This window comes from Pseudorasbora parva, chromosome 24 (genome assembly GCF_024679245.1).
Source record: "Pseudorasbora parva isolate DD20220531a chromosome 24, ASM2467924v1, whole genome shotgun sequence".
Lineage (NCBI taxonomy): Eukaryota > Metazoa > Chordata > Actinopteri > Cypriniformes > Gobionidae > Pseudorasbora > Pseudorasbora parva.
The window spans coordinates 3,094,305-3,109,687 of NC_090195.1; the positions used below are offsets into that span (position 1 = coordinate 3,094,305).

Here is a 15,383-nt window from a genome sequence, read left to right on the forward strand (position 1 = left end):
TTTTCCACATTCCCGTTTCATGTTTATGATCACAAATAAAGTAATTCATGGGTCATGATGTTTATTTTTGTATAACTTTATGATTTGGGACGGACAAAGCTGTCATTACGTCCTTTGATTCTGGCCTCTGCATGTATTTTTGCCGTTCAACACATTGTAGAGGTTTGAAATGAGTCGTTTGTGTTTGCCGTGTGGAATACAGTGGTTTTCCCTCAAACGCATGACCTTTACACTTTCAGGAGGAGATGGACAGCAATCCCATGGTGTCTTCACTGCTCAGCAAGCTGGCCAACTACACCAACCTCACGCAGGGCGTCAGGGAGCACGAGGAGGCCGATGAGGACGAAGGGGCCAAGAAGAAAAAAGTCAAGGTAACATACTCTATCAAATACCTAAAACACCATAAAGACACGTTTTTAGACTCTTTCCTTTAAAGTTGGCATTAGTGAACAGACTAAATTTATTTTGGGCCATATTTTAATGATTGAAGTGCACGGCACAGGTCCAAATCCATGCTTGCTAGTTTAACAACGGGAAAAATGGTCGGCGCATGGTCAAAAAAGGGTTGGACCTCGTCTCTTAATGAGTTATGGGCATCATGCATGACGTTGGAGCCATTATATGTGTGTGGGACAAGACCCACCCACTTTTTAAGAGCAATGATATTGGACCGAGTCACTTTTATCATCTCTAATCCAGCATGTCTGGTGCACAGGTAAACTTAGTCCGAATCCACATTTGCTAGTTTAACGATGGGAAAAATGCACATTTTTGGTGCATTCAATGTTGGGAAACGATGGGACGAAGGGAAAAAGGCACATGGACCAAAAGAGTTGTACCTCGTCTCTTAATGAGTCATGGGTGTGTTTTGGGCGTAACGTGCAATAAACCAATCCGAGTCTCATCTCCCTTTAAAAGCCAGTTCACTCGCGCCATGGAGGATTCGCTATTTACGTGCGAGCGAAAAGAATGAACATTTCTCCAGAGAGGAATCCTTTCATTTTTAATATATAATCATGTGTGTGTGCTTCTGCGTCCCTGTGTGTGTAATAAGCAGAGCCCCTGGTTTTCAGACGAGACGCCCATGGGCGAACAGATGCGCGAGTGTATTTGATATTTAAACAATGTTAACATGAGAACTGCGTCAGGGCGAAACTAGCAAAAAACACTTGAGCCGCATGGTATGACGTTATTCATCTCAGGGTTCATAAAACTGCAGACATGAATGAAAGAAGCAGAGCTTTCTGAAAGATGTTTGACGTTTGCGTCTGTGTCCTGTAATCTAAAGCAAATCAGACTCACATTCTCTACATTCTTTCAGCCTTTGTTGCAAATACGACAGGAAATTAATACAGGTCATATTGTGTGGAATGTCTGGTTACGGAAGCAAGTCGGAAATGACCTGAAGTTCTCCAAATTCTGCTGTTGTAGAAATCTTATCTTAATAAAGGTTCTTTATGGGCATTGATGGTTCCATGAAGAACCTCAACTGAACCTTTCCATTGCACAAAAGGTTCTTTAGATTTGTTCAGGAAAGCCAATGCATTTTTGTTTGAATGTCATATTTTATTTAACTCAAGAAAACTTGGGTTGAATTGCCCTGACAGAACAGAACAGACTGTCTCTCTCAGACTCATTTTTATTCACTTGAAAAAATATGATGACATCTATGATTGGTCTTTATTTAGCCTTATGCAAAGATGTATTAACATATGTACAAATGCAGCTATTTTACATTTTAAGCCCAGGGGGCATCAACATTTTCAGTCCTCGTGGTCATTGCTGGCAGTAAGTAAAACTGGTTAAGCAATGGCCAGTCAATACCCACAAAACCACAGTCCCCAGCCAGTCTCCGATCTGTGATTGGTGAAACGGGGCACGGGGCAAAGGCGACGCGCTCTTATTAGTCCTGAGACGACAGATGCTCGGACTGCTTCAAACTGCTCAAGTAATCTTGTGAAGAAGAGAAATCTTGGGTTTATATTTGATTTTAGAGTACTAAAGTTCATCCATATAGTGTGATTGAGTCAGCCGATTCCAGCGGGGACAGTCAGGAGCCGTTCATCTCACTGCGGTATGCGTTTATTAGTTTCTGCATTTGAGATTTTTGGTCATGCAATGTTTGGTTATTAATTATTTCAAGCAGATCGTTTGGGAGGAAACACTGAATCTCAACCACTGGAGCGGGAATCTCAGGATCATTTACGATTTGAATGGATAACATGGATTATCCCTCTTTTAAGGCTTAAAGCTTCCATTGAGACATTAAATGTCCATTTAGATTCACAGCACTTATGGGTGAGGTCTAAATCTGGTTTGCATTGCGTATTGCGGGTGAAGTTTCCACCGGGTTAGTTTGTCGCAGAATTAAATTCCTCTTGTTAAAACAGGTTCGTGAAGCACTTTAGGTTCAGCAAAGAAACTTTTTTTCCTTAATATGGTTCTTAAGTTCCTATATGGTCATTTGTATTATTGTTAACTAATTAATTAAAACTAAAACTATACTAAAAAAATAAATAAAACATTTTCTTTACTTTAAATGAAATTACATTTTATAAAAAAAAAATTAAAAAAAATAATAAAAAAAAAATATTATTATTTCAGCTAGTGGCTGGTGCAACATTTCTCATTTTCATTTTCATCTCATTTAACAAAATATTTTTCAATAAACGCATGCTTGATTGTGTTGCATAATGTTTGTGACTAAATGACTAAAACTTTTAAATTAAAATATGAAAACAAAAACTAATACAACTATAATATATGAATGATACTAAAATAAGACGGTCACTATGTGTGTGTTTTAAGACCTAAATAATTAAAAGTTCTTTGTGAAAAACTTTGAGGGGGTATATATATTTCAAACTGTATGTCCCTACAATATTTTACACCGAATTATTACATACAGTCATTTCCAGCATGCTTTAATTGTAAAGTTTCTGACTTTTCGTCTCTTGTGCTGTCCTTCTGTCCAGAGTCCACAGATGGGGACGTTTATCGGCGTCTACCTGCCCTGCCTGCAGAATATCCTGGGAGTGATTCTCTTCCTGCGAATGACATGGATCGTGGGAACGGCGGGAATCTTGGAGTCCTTTATCATTGTGTCCATGTGCTGCTCGTGTGTAAGTCCACCTGACCAAAGCGTTTGCACTGTACACAGCAACTGAGGAAGCAAAGCTTTTCCTTGTTTAAATGTAAGATATTCCAGATAAGACACTTATGAGGATCATTCGAGTTAGGATGCTGCCTTAGAAGGCTATGCAAACATAATATTTTACATAATACATAATATTTTACAAAGTCATACTGTACCTATATGAACCTATTGGGTCCATGTAAAATACAGGAATCAGGGATGTGTGTGTGTGTGTGTGTGTATGTCAATCAGTTGAGTCCGTTGATCCTGCCAGTTAAGTTTAGCCTCCTTCCTCTTTCGTCTGAACTCACACATGTGTAATATCCTGTGCTCAGAAGTCTTTAACACGAATGCTTATTTATAAACCACATCAGACAATGGGATCAAGTGTGTAATTCACCTCAACCTTTACTGACTAGTGTCATTATATGTTTCCGCTGATTGTGTCACTGTCACGTTGCAAACGTTTCACTTTTTCATTATTGCGCTCTTACAGGAACCATCAGTATCTCAGCGCTGCCGCTTTAAAGGATGTTTATTAGAGATAAACGGCAGATAGAGGGGCGTCAGTGGCTCAGTGGTTCATGTAGGTTGTCTACAAACCGGAAGGTTGGTGGTTCGATCCCCGGTTCCACCTGACCAAGTGTCGAAGTGTCCATGAGCAAGACACCGAACCCCAGCTGCTCCCGACGAGCTGGATGAGCCTTACATGGCAGACATCGCCGTCGGTGTGTGAATGGGGTGAATGTGAGGCAAAAATGTAAAGCGCTTTGGATGGCCATAGGGTCTGTTAAAAGCGCTATATAAATGCAGTCTGTTTATCAGTATCTCAGCGCTGCCGCTTTAAATGATGTTTATTAGAGATAAACGGCAGATAGAGAGGCGTTTCCATGTGTGATTGAACCTCATCTTCTCACTCCTCACTTAGGAAAGTTTAATCAATATCAAAGCAGCGCAGCAAACCGGTTTTCTTCCTGAATGGGACACATTTTTGAGTGAAACAGGGATGAAAAGTGCAGGACTGGTCTTGAGAGCATCAATCAGGAATTGATTGAATGGTAAAACGTTTTTCTGTGTGACAAATGTTAAAAAAGTCGGAAAGAAAAGTGATTTATTACAGAAGTGGAGGAAGTTATTGCATGGATTAATGATTACAATATGCAGCAATACATTTCATGTCGAATTTAAGGGCGGATTTTTAACTATACATACATAAAACTGTGTGTGTGTGTGTGTGTGTGTGTGTGTGTGTGTGTGTGTGTGTGTGTGTGTGTGTGTGTGTGTGTGTGTGTGTGTGTGTGTGTGTGTGTGTGTGTGTGTGTGTGTGTGTGTGTGTGTGTGTGTGTGTGTGTGTGTGTGTGTGTGTGTGTTATTTATAACAGACCGCTTTAAATTAGACTTGATTTATTTTTAAAGGATCAGTTCCCTTTAAAGTGAAAATGTCCTGATGATTTACTCACCCCCATCTCATCCAAGATAATCTTTCTTTCTTCAGTCGAAAAGTTTTTTGATAAAACATTAATTTCATTGATCCTCCACATAATGGTCTTCAATGGGGACCAACGGATGAAGGTCCAGATCAATCTCAGAGGAAGAGCTTCAGAGACTGCATTGGTTTGGACCTCCAACCGTTGGTCCCCATTGAAGTCCATTATGTGGAGAAAAATCCATGGGGGTGAGTAAAATATCAGGACATTTTTATTTTTAAGTGAACTATTCCTTTAATGTTATAATTAAGGAAGAAGGAAAGTACTTTAACTGTTACTGTTTGTATTTAAATCACAACCTACAACCCTGATATCTCACATAATCAGAATATAAACTGAACATATTAAAATGAGAACTGTATATGAATCAGGAACACTATTAAAGTGTGCTGATAAAAATGGCAGGAGAAATGGCAGCTCTTTGTGTCTGTATTTGTCTAGTAAAGATCACTCAATCGTCTCCATTCAAACCGCTTTATTTCAAACGCTAAGCCTGCTGGAGGTTCATAGACACTAATTGGCTTTAGTCCAGCAGCTTTTCCGAGTCCAGAGCGAGAGATGCGGGAGGGGATTTAGTGTTGGACGTTCAGCTCAAGGACACTCCAGCACTAGGGCCGTGTTGCATAACGGCCAGATGCAGATGACCTTTAGCAGAACCAAATGTTCCTGGAAAGAGAAAAGGAGAACGCCATTACTGTACTCTACATTGTTATCTTTATTGATTGAGTTTCTCTGACCGTATTTACTTTCTTCTATCTGAACTAATTATAGTTTTTTTTTTTTTTTCAGACATTGTTGACAGCCATATCAATGAGTGCCATTGCTACCAACGGTGTTGTTCCAGGTATTACATTTAATAACTTGTTTTAAAAAAGGAAGTGACATCATGTTGAAGTCATGCTTAACCTCAAACACCCAAGCAGTGTGGTCAATTATGGTGTGCTGAGTGTGTGTCATATCCTTTTTGTATCCTGTGTAACATTTAACTCTGTTTGATGGTGTTTTCTGTAACTGGTTGAAATGCACTGCTGAGTGTGTGTGTCATACCCTTTTTTATGCTGTGTCACACTTAAAGGGTTAGTTCACCCAAAAATGAAACTAATGTCATTAACCCCTCCCCCTAATGTCACTCCACACCCGTAAGACCTCCGTTCATCTTCACACACAGTTTAAGATAATTTATATTTAGTCCGAGAGCGTATGCAAGTGTATGCACACTATACTGTCCATGTCCAGAAAGGGAATAAAAACATCATCACAGTAGTCCATATGAGACATCAGTGGGTTAATTAGAGTCTCTTGAAGCATCCAAAATACATTTGGGTCCAAAAATAACAAAAACTACGACTTTATTCAGCATTGGCTTCTCTTCCGGGTTTGTTTTCAATCCTCAAATAAAGATTCAAACGGTTATGAATCAGTAAATCGGACATGAACAGTATAGTGTGCATAGACTTGCATACGCTTTCGGACTAAATATAAAATATCTTAAACGGTTTAGGATCATTTTTGTCTGAAGTAACCCTTTAACTCAGTTTGATGGTGTTTCTCCAGCTGGAGGCTCGTACTACATGATCTCTCGGTCTCTGGGCCCTGAGTTCGGCGGTGCGGTGGGACTGTGCTTCTATCTGGGCACCACGTTCGCCGGGGCCATGTACATCCTCGGGACCATCGAGATCTTCCTGGTGAGTGCTGTGTGTCCAATCAAAGGTTACAGTCAGATTAAGGCCAGAAAATCCACAGAGAGATTTTAGAAACTGGTAATAATCCACTGTGACGTAAGGACCATCTAAGAATAACTTCAGACTTTAAATTAAGAAATGATGTCACGTTTATTCTGATATATTGAATATTTATGACATATTCATATTTGCAATGATTTTACTGCCTATATAAAATTAAGCAACATTGCTAATATCTTTGTGATTTATTAAACTAAATGTGTGTTATTTTACAAAAAATCAAGTTAAGGTGGACATATTTTTAATATTTTCAAAAAGGAATTAAGGAATTAAGGAATTATATATATATATATATATATATATATATATATATATATATATATATATATATATATATATATATATATATAGAAGATTCTCTCTCTCTCTCTCTCTCTCTATATATATATATATATAGAAAGAGAGAGAGAGAGAGAGAGAGAGAGAGAGAGAGAGAGAGAGAGAGAGAGAGAGAGAGAGAGAGAGAGAGAGAGAATATAGAAAATAGTTTGAATTTCAATAGTTTGAAAAATAAAAAATGCTTAAATTAAATAATAAAATGAAACTCAAATAATGATGGATGGATGGAATGACACATCTATCCATCCATTTATCCGTCTGTCATTCCATCCATCCATCATCCAACATCCATCCATCCATCCATCCATCCATCCACCCATCCATCCACCCATCCATCCATCCATCCATCCATCCATTCATCCAACATCCATCCATCCATCCATCGATCCGTCCATCATTCCATAAATCCATCCATCCATCCATCCATCCATCCATCCATCCGTCCATCATTCCATCCATCCATCCATACATCCATCCATCCATCCATCATTCCATCCATCCATCTATCCATCCACCCATCCATCCATTATCTTGGTCCATCCATCCAACATCTTGAGCCATCCATCCGTCATTCCATCCATCCATCTATCATCCATCCATCCTTCCATCCATCATCTTGATCCATCCGTCATTCCATCCATCCATTCATCCATCATTCTATCATCCATCCATCCATCCATCCATCCATTCATCCAACATCCATCCATCCATCCATCGATCCGTCCATCATTCCATAAATCCATCCATCCATCCATCCATCCATCCATCCATCCATCCATCCGTCCATATTTCCATCCATCCATCCATACATCCATACATCCATCCATCCATCATTCCATCCATCCATCTATCCATCCATCCATTATCTTGGTCCATCCATCCAACATCTTGAGCCATCCATCCGTCATTCCATCCATCCATCTATCATCCATCCATCCATCCTTCCATCCATCATCTTGATCCATCCGTCATTCCATCCATCCATTCATCCATCATTCTATCATCCATTCATCCATCCATCCATAATTTCAGAATGTTTTCCTAACGTCTGCATAGCCAAGAAACATTTTTAAAACATTTACATATCTGGACATTTTGAATGTACCTTAATATGATTATAATTATTATTATTAGCAACAACAAAAAATCCCTGCTGTAACAGAGTTCAGTCATGCCCCTCATCATTTCCTCTTTAAAACGAACATCTTCACTCTGTGCTGTGCCGCAGACGTACATCGTGCCCAGCGCCGCCATCTTCAAGGCGGAGGAGAAGGCGCAGGAGGCGGAGGCGTTGCTGAATAACATGCGTGTGTACGGCACGTGCTGTCTAACGCTCATGGCTGTGGTGGTGTTCGTCGGTGTGAAGTACGTCAACAAGCTCGCGCTGGTTTTCCTGGCCTGTGTGGTGCTGTCCATCCTGGCCATCTACGCTGGCGTCATCAAAACCATCTTTGAACCGCCGATTTTTCCGTAAGTTCATGAGCAGCGTTCTTTATACAGTATGCAACAGGATCACTTATTCAGGAGCCTTATTTGTAAACCTTAACCAACTCAATTCTTGATCATACGGTAACAGTTTTGTTCAGTTTACTTCCAGTTGTAAAATAAAAGTTAACTTATTTAGATTTTTATGTTTGTGACTACATGAATATCCATCTGGGCAGTGAATTTCCCAGCATGCTTTGCATGGGACTGCATTAGAATTATATGGATGCTTGTCTCTGCCACAAAATAAAACAATTTAAAAGATAATTATGACTTTTTATCTCACAATTCTGATTTTTTTTTTCTCAGAATTGCGAGATATAAACTCATAAATGTGGGATATAAACTTAAAGTTGCACAAAATAAAGTCAGAATTGTGAGATATAAATGCAAGTTTATATCTCACAGTTCTGGGAATTAAGTGTATTCATTTAGTGTTTTATATTTTGAGTATATTTGAGTTTAATAGAGTTTATTATTTCCAGTTATATTTTTGTGTGGCTACTATTGTGCATAAATTATTTTCTGAGTTTACTAAATGTATATAATTACACAAAACATGATTTTAATAAGCTTTGAATACATTTCATATACTGAAAGTATATAAATAAATAAAAAATTATTAGTATACATTTATTTTATTTTTTTATTTCAGTCTCTATGGAGAAAAATGGGATTTTTACCTCTGAAAGCCAGCTATTGCCCTCTATTGCTTCCAAAAGCCGAAGCCTTGTTGCACTGTATGATTTATTTAAACTAAACAGAGCCTCTTTATAGATTTTAGCAGCTCTCAGTGCCTTTTGTTGAACCTCAAACATCCGCAGCAGTGTTTGCTTCACAGGCTTTCTCAATCCCACAACCCTCCTGACAATAAACTCTGATTTACATGTGCGTTTTGAATTCTTTCTGAGCGCTCTTTTGTCCTCTCCAGGGTCTGTTTGTTGGGCAACCGCACCCTTCAGAACCACGGCTTTGACAAGTGCTTGAAGACAGAAATGATAGACAACGAGACCGTGACCACGAAGCTTTGGTCTCTGTTCTGCGAAGGGCCGGAGCTCAACGCCAGCTGCAATGAATACTTCAGCCTCAATAACGTCACGGAGATCCAGGGCATTCCCGGCCTCACCAGCGGAGTCATTTCAGGTGAGATCAGCACTTCTGATTTCAACATGGAGGATGAGTTTCGGTAAATGAAGTCAAAATGCTCCTTCTATACTTTCTCTTGCACAGCTAGTACACTTTCACATCAGTTATTCCAAGAAAAAATAAGTCATGCTCATCGCAGTCTTGAATATCACGTTGGAAATAAGTCACATTATGGAAGTTGCATGAGCAACTTTATATACATGTATATTTGTGTTATATTTTGCTCTTTTAACATCTGGGCCAGGGGACTTCAGATGAAAAATAGCCTTTTGGCTAATTCTGGCTTTTTTACTCATGTTTGTTCATATGTTTTTGTGAAATTGCATTGTCCCCTTACAAATAAAGTAATCTTAATCATCTTAATATTTTCCTAAAAAATATTTTTTAACAAAAATAACAAAAACTTATAGCAATTAATGTCATTAATTTTTGACTGTTTTTTTATTAAGTTGACAGATATTAGTTCTTTTTTAGAAAATATTTTTTAAAGCAAAAAATTTCGATTAATGTCATTTATTTCTGACCAGTTGTTGAACAAGAAATTGAAATATTATTACATTTAATGAATGTGAAATAAATAAAGGATTTTATTAATATATTAAGTGTACATTAACTTTGAAAGCCATAAAAATGCATTTTGTATGTTAAAAAAAAAAACTAAAATTTGTATTGTATGTACAATGAATAGCAAATTGGTCAACAGTTTTCACAAATAATAACAAAGAAACAAGTAAAAATTTGAAATACTGTGATTTAAAGGAAGAAAAAAATACAGTAAGAAGAAAGGAAGGAAGAAAAAAGTACATGTTTTAAAGAAAATGCAGTTTTTCACATATTACAAACTGCTGCGTTTGAGCATTAAATTGACCTCTGACCCCGAAGGTCTCTATGTATTTCTCTCTGTGTATTTGTAATATCTGCTCTGATCATTGCCATACGCTCATGCATTCATCTGAGTTATGGATCATAACGCCGCTGTGGCTCTTGTGAATGTCATTGATGATGTCTGCCGCTCCAGACTGGATTCTGCTGGATTTAACAGGCCAGGCCTGACATTAATATCTCCACACTGATGTCAAAGTGAGCAGAAATAATTGTTTTCACGCAGCATTACAGTGTCTGGCCTGGAGTTTTCTGGAAGTAGGTCAGTACAGTACATTCAAGTGGTTCAGTTTGTCCTCATAATTTGATCAAAACAGCACAGTGCTCGTGTTTCATACTCTTAACAGTGATTTTAATGTCATGGGCGAAGAAAAAAGAAAAACAATTATATTATGAGGCTTATTTTGAATAAGTATGTTCTATATATACACTAAAAAATGCTGGGTTGTTTTAACCCAATGTTCGGTCAAATATGGACTAACCCAGCGATTGGGTTATTTTTAACCCAGCAATTGGGTTGTTTTAACCCTGCGGATGGGTTAAATATTTGCTTGAAACAACCCAATCGCTGGGTTAGTCCATAGTTGACTGAACATTGGGTTATTTTTTACCCAGAATTTTTTAGAGTGTATATATTGTGTGTGTGTGTGCGTGCGTGCGTGCGTGCGTGCGTGCGTGTGTGTGTGTGTGTGTGTGTGACCTGGTAATCCCTACGTTATGGGGACAAAATGTCCCCACAAAGATGGCAATATCCGGAATCCTTGTCCTTGTGGGGACATTTTTAGGTCCCCATGAGGAAAACATCTTATAAATCACACAGAAGGAGTTTTTTTGAGAAAGTAAAAATGCAGAATGTTTCCTGTGATGGGTAGGTTTAGGGGCAGGGGCAGTGTAGGGGGATAGGATGTACAGTTTGTACAGTATGAAATCCTTTACGCCTATGGAAATTCCCCATAAAACATGGAAACACGACGTGTGTGTGTGTGTGTGTGTGTGTGTGTGTGTGTGTGTGTGTGTGTGTGTGTGTGTGTGTGTGTGTGTGTGTGTGTGTGTGTGTGTGAGTGTGTGTGTGAGAGAGTGTAATCAGGATGTACATCCGCCATATTGTCTTTATCACATGACCGCCCAGCGTCAGTTGTTTTGCTTCACTGCCATTTACAAATCCTCTCCCGTGGCCTCATGGGATAGTAAAGAGTCCATCGTAAGCACACTCAGTGGGTCATTCATGTGCTTTATGTCTACTCTTTTATGAGTACTGTGAATTCGGATATTTTTTCCCCTACTATAGTAAGGAAGTATGCAGTATTTCAGATGCAGCACTTGCTTTATCTGGCAACACTTTACAATAGTTCCATTAGATGTTTAATGCATTACTAACATTAGCAATGAGCATTACATTTGGTAAAGTATTTATTCATCTTTGTTAATGTTAGTCAATAAAAATACAACTGTTCATTGTTAGTTCATGTCAGCTCAGGCCTATTAAATAATATTAACAAATACAACTTTTAATTTTAACAATGCATTAGTAAATGTTGAAATTAAAACCAACTAAGAACGCGTACATGTGTTTGTTAATTGCATGTTAACTAAGGGAACTTTATTGTGAAGTGTTGCACTTTATCTTTTGCCTTTTTTGGACTACTGTTTGCTTTCAGACTGACATGAATTTCATGAAATGTGTCGATTTTAGTGATTTCTCAAATGCTTATACTGAACCGACTGGTCCAGAATCAAAGCTTTTCTCATTGCTTTAGTTAATAATAAGAAGAAACTTTATTTTTTTTATAGCGCCTTTAAAGTTACATCTCAAAGCGCTTCACATAAACATTATCGACAGTATAAAATACAATGAAACAATATAAAATACATTCAAAATAAACTTACATTAGAAAACATACATTTAAAGTTGAGTCACTGATATGCTAGCCTAAAAAAGTGGGGTTTAAGTAGAGATTTAAAAGCCTGTCTAATCTCATTGGGAAGAGCTTACCATAGTTTAGGAGCATGGGAAGAGAAGGCCCGGTCACCCATAGAACGTAAACGTGTATGAGGCACTACTAAAACACCAAATGTTGAATATTGTTGAATGTTGAATAGTTGAATATGATGAGCTTTAGTGCTGTTTTTCTTGTGTTTGCACAGAGAACATGTGGGCGAGCTACGGCCCCGCTGGCATGCTGGTGGAGAAAGCCCTGCCGTCGGAGCCGGCGTCCGCGTCGCCTCAGGACCAGCACATGCCGTATGTGGTCAATGACATCACCACCTTCTTCACACTGCTGGTGGGAATCTACTTCCCCTCGGTCACGGGTACGGACACACTCATGCTCTTACATCAGTGTTACGTTCATTACATACAGCGCTTCTTTCCTCTGGTGTTCATCTGGATTGATCTGGTCATGAGTGAACGGCGATCTGTCTTATCTAGAGCTGTCAGGTTGACATTGAGCTCAGCAGGAGCGCATGTGAACTCTCTGGAAGCAGAGCGATAGCTGCAGTATCAGGACATGACCTCAGGGCAGCGACAGGGATTGAGACCCTCATATTTACACATTACAACTGGCTTATATATATCTGCTTAAATCAATAAACCTACATTCAAATTTAAACCTGCATGTATATGTGTACTGGGTATATATAGAAATACAAGAAAAGGAACTAAATCTATATATTTTTATGTATGAAAAGTGAACATTTTTGAAAATAGTGTTGTTTTACTGAATGAACTGGAAATTCACAGACCTTACCAACTCTACCTAGTATTATTTATATACTATTATAGTATTTGAGATCATATTTTTTAATCAGCTTTTATTTTTATATTTAGTTTATATTAGTTTTAGTCGTTTGTTATGTGCTTTTGTCATTTTATTAGTTTTTTTAAAATACATTTTATTTACTTTTATTTTAGTTCCAAGGCAACTTTTCTGGTTTTTATTTACTACCAGCTTGAACAGAAAATTCACAAATTAATTGAAATGACAAACTAATTAGTGTTATATAATATTGATTTATATACTATTGTAGTATTTATTCATATTTTTATTTAGTTTTTTTTATATATTAATAAAAAAAACGTTTGTTTTAGTAATTTATGTGCATTTGTCATTTTAGTTTTTTATTGTAATTTTTCATCTAATATTTATATATTATTCCAGCTTTATTTTAAATAACAAAATTGTACTAGTTTTAGTGTTATGTTACATTTTATTTCATTTCATTTTAGTTACAACTTTTAGAAATGTTGCCTCGGAAACTATTTTTAATAAATATTTTTATGTTAATCAATTATTGAAAATGAATTTCCTTTCTTTCTTTTTTTAACCAAAACAACACTGGCTCTAACACTGTCTTTGCGATTGAATTTTGAATTGGAAACAACCTTCATTTTTCTCGCATCAGAATGATGAGAATTTTATTTTGGCTTGATTTGGTAAAAACGCACACCTCCTCATTTCTGCAGGAATCATGGCTGGATCCAACAGATCCGGGGATCTGAGAGACGCTCAGAGGTCCATTCCCATCGGAACCATCCTCGCCATCATAACCACCACCATCATCTGTATCCTCACTTCCCTTACAAAGCTTTTCCATAAGGAATCACACTACCCTAAATTGCTGAATGTGTTGTGTCTGTATGAGAGAAAATGTAAGAAGAGATGCTGTTTGTCATCTCCTCCTCTGTGAGGACGGTTTTCTTAACACTATAACTCAGATCTGTCCTGCGTCGTGTTGTTTGGCGCCTGCATCGACGGTGTGGTGCTCCGAGACAAGTGAGTGCTTTCTATCCCTCATTTTCCTGAATAAACATACAGGAAATATACTTTAAATAACGGTCGGTTTCTGTGCAAAGCCTGTTTATGAGCAGCTCAGGCACTGCTGTCAAAGAGCCCTTTATGTGAAGTATCCCAAGAGTCAACTTGTGATTATATCAGGAAAATTCCCAAACATAGTGTGTGCTCCCTACCTAGACAGCATCAGGCTGTTCCAAAGATAGGCAGCCATTATGTTTCCTCCCAAGATTCACAGTAAGAAAGCCTGAGAGAAATACTTCAATCATTTAATAATGTATACATAAACAGATCAGGCATACCATTATGAAAGGCTGGTTCTGATAGAAAGCTGTCAGAATACACAGAGCAGCTCAGTTTGTTGCGTATGGGGCGGCATAGCCGCTGACCAGTCAGGGTGACCTCTGACCCCACCGAAAGCACCAACAGTGGCATGTGAGCATCAGAACTGGACCACGGAGCAATGGAAGAAGGTGGCCTGGTCTGATGAAGCACGTTTTCTTTTACATCACGTGGATGGTCGGGTGTGTGTGTGTGGCTTCCCTGGGGAACACATGGCCCCAGGATGCACTATGGGAAGAAGGCGAGCCGGCGGAGGCAGTGTGATGCTCTGGGCAATGTTCTGCTGGGAAACCTTGGGTCCTCCATCCATGTGGATGTTACTACCTAAGCATTGCTGAGACCATGTTCAGCCTTTGATAGAAACGGTATTCTGGTGGCTGTGGCTCTTCCAGCAGGATAATGCTCCTGACACAAAGCACAAATGCTTCAGGAATGGTTTGAGGAGAACAACAACCAGTTTGAGGCGTCAACTCGGCCTCCAAATCCCCCAGATCTCAATCCAATCGAGCATCTGTGGGATGTGCTGAACAAACAAGTCCGATCCATGGAGGCCCCACCTTGCAACTTACAGGACTTAAAGGATCTGCTGCTAACATCTTGGTGCCAGATATATATGCGCAGAATGTTTATATTATATTATATACAGTATAATAGATGTTAATATATAGTATCAATCCTGTTGGTTAGGTTTGGAGACTCTGTGAAAGGGAACTTGGTGATTGGCACGTTGTCCTGGCCCTCCCCCTGGGTGATCGTGATTGGCTCTTTCTTCTCCTGCTGCGGGGCGGGGCTTCAGAGTCTCACCGGCGCCCCCCGGCTGCTGCAGGCCATCGCTCGAGACGGCATAGTGCCCTTCCTCGAGGTACTTCTGCACTACGACTGGATCGGATTCAAAGAGCCAGAGCTCAATAACAGCTACTCAAATTTAATATTTAAATGCATAGTTCAACAAAAATGAAAATTGTGTCATCATTCACTCCCCCTAAAGTTGTTCCAAATATGTATGAATTAATTTCTTCTGTTAAACACAACA

At 38.6% G+C, this 15,383-nt stretch overlaps 1 protein-coding gene across 7 annotated transcripts in view; it reads left to right on the forward strand.

Moving 5' to 3' along the window:
• slc12a7b (solute carrier family 12 member 7b) overlaps positions 1 to 15,383 on the forward strand; it is a 77,309-nt gene that overhangs the window by 41,349 nt on the left and 20,577 nt on the right. For all 7 annotated transcript variants that reach the window (XM_067435488.1, XM_067435489.1, XM_067435492.1 and 4 more), the window contains exons 3-12: positions 240 to 371; positions 2,976 to 3,122; positions 5,413 to 5,467; positions 6,178 to 6,308; positions 7,933 to 8,174; positions 9,121 to 9,332; positions 12,363 to 12,527; positions 13,681 to 13,779; positions 13,933 to 13,990; positions 15,038 to 15,212. In XM_067435488.1, the coding sequence (XP_067291589.1) occupies positions 240 to 371; positions 2,976 to 3,122; positions 5,413 to 5,467; positions 6,178 to 6,308; positions 7,933 to 8,174; positions 9,121 to 9,332; positions 12,363 to 12,527; positions 13,681 to 13,779; positions 13,933 to 13,990; positions 15,038 to 15,212 (1,416 nt within the window). The remainder of the gene's footprint in view (positions 1 to 239; positions 372 to 2,975; positions 3,123 to 5,412; positions 5,468 to 6,177; positions 6,309 to 7,932; positions 8,175 to 9,120; positions 9,333 to 12,362; positions 12,528 to 13,680; positions 13,780 to 13,932; positions 13,991 to 15,037; positions 15,213 to 15,383) is intronic.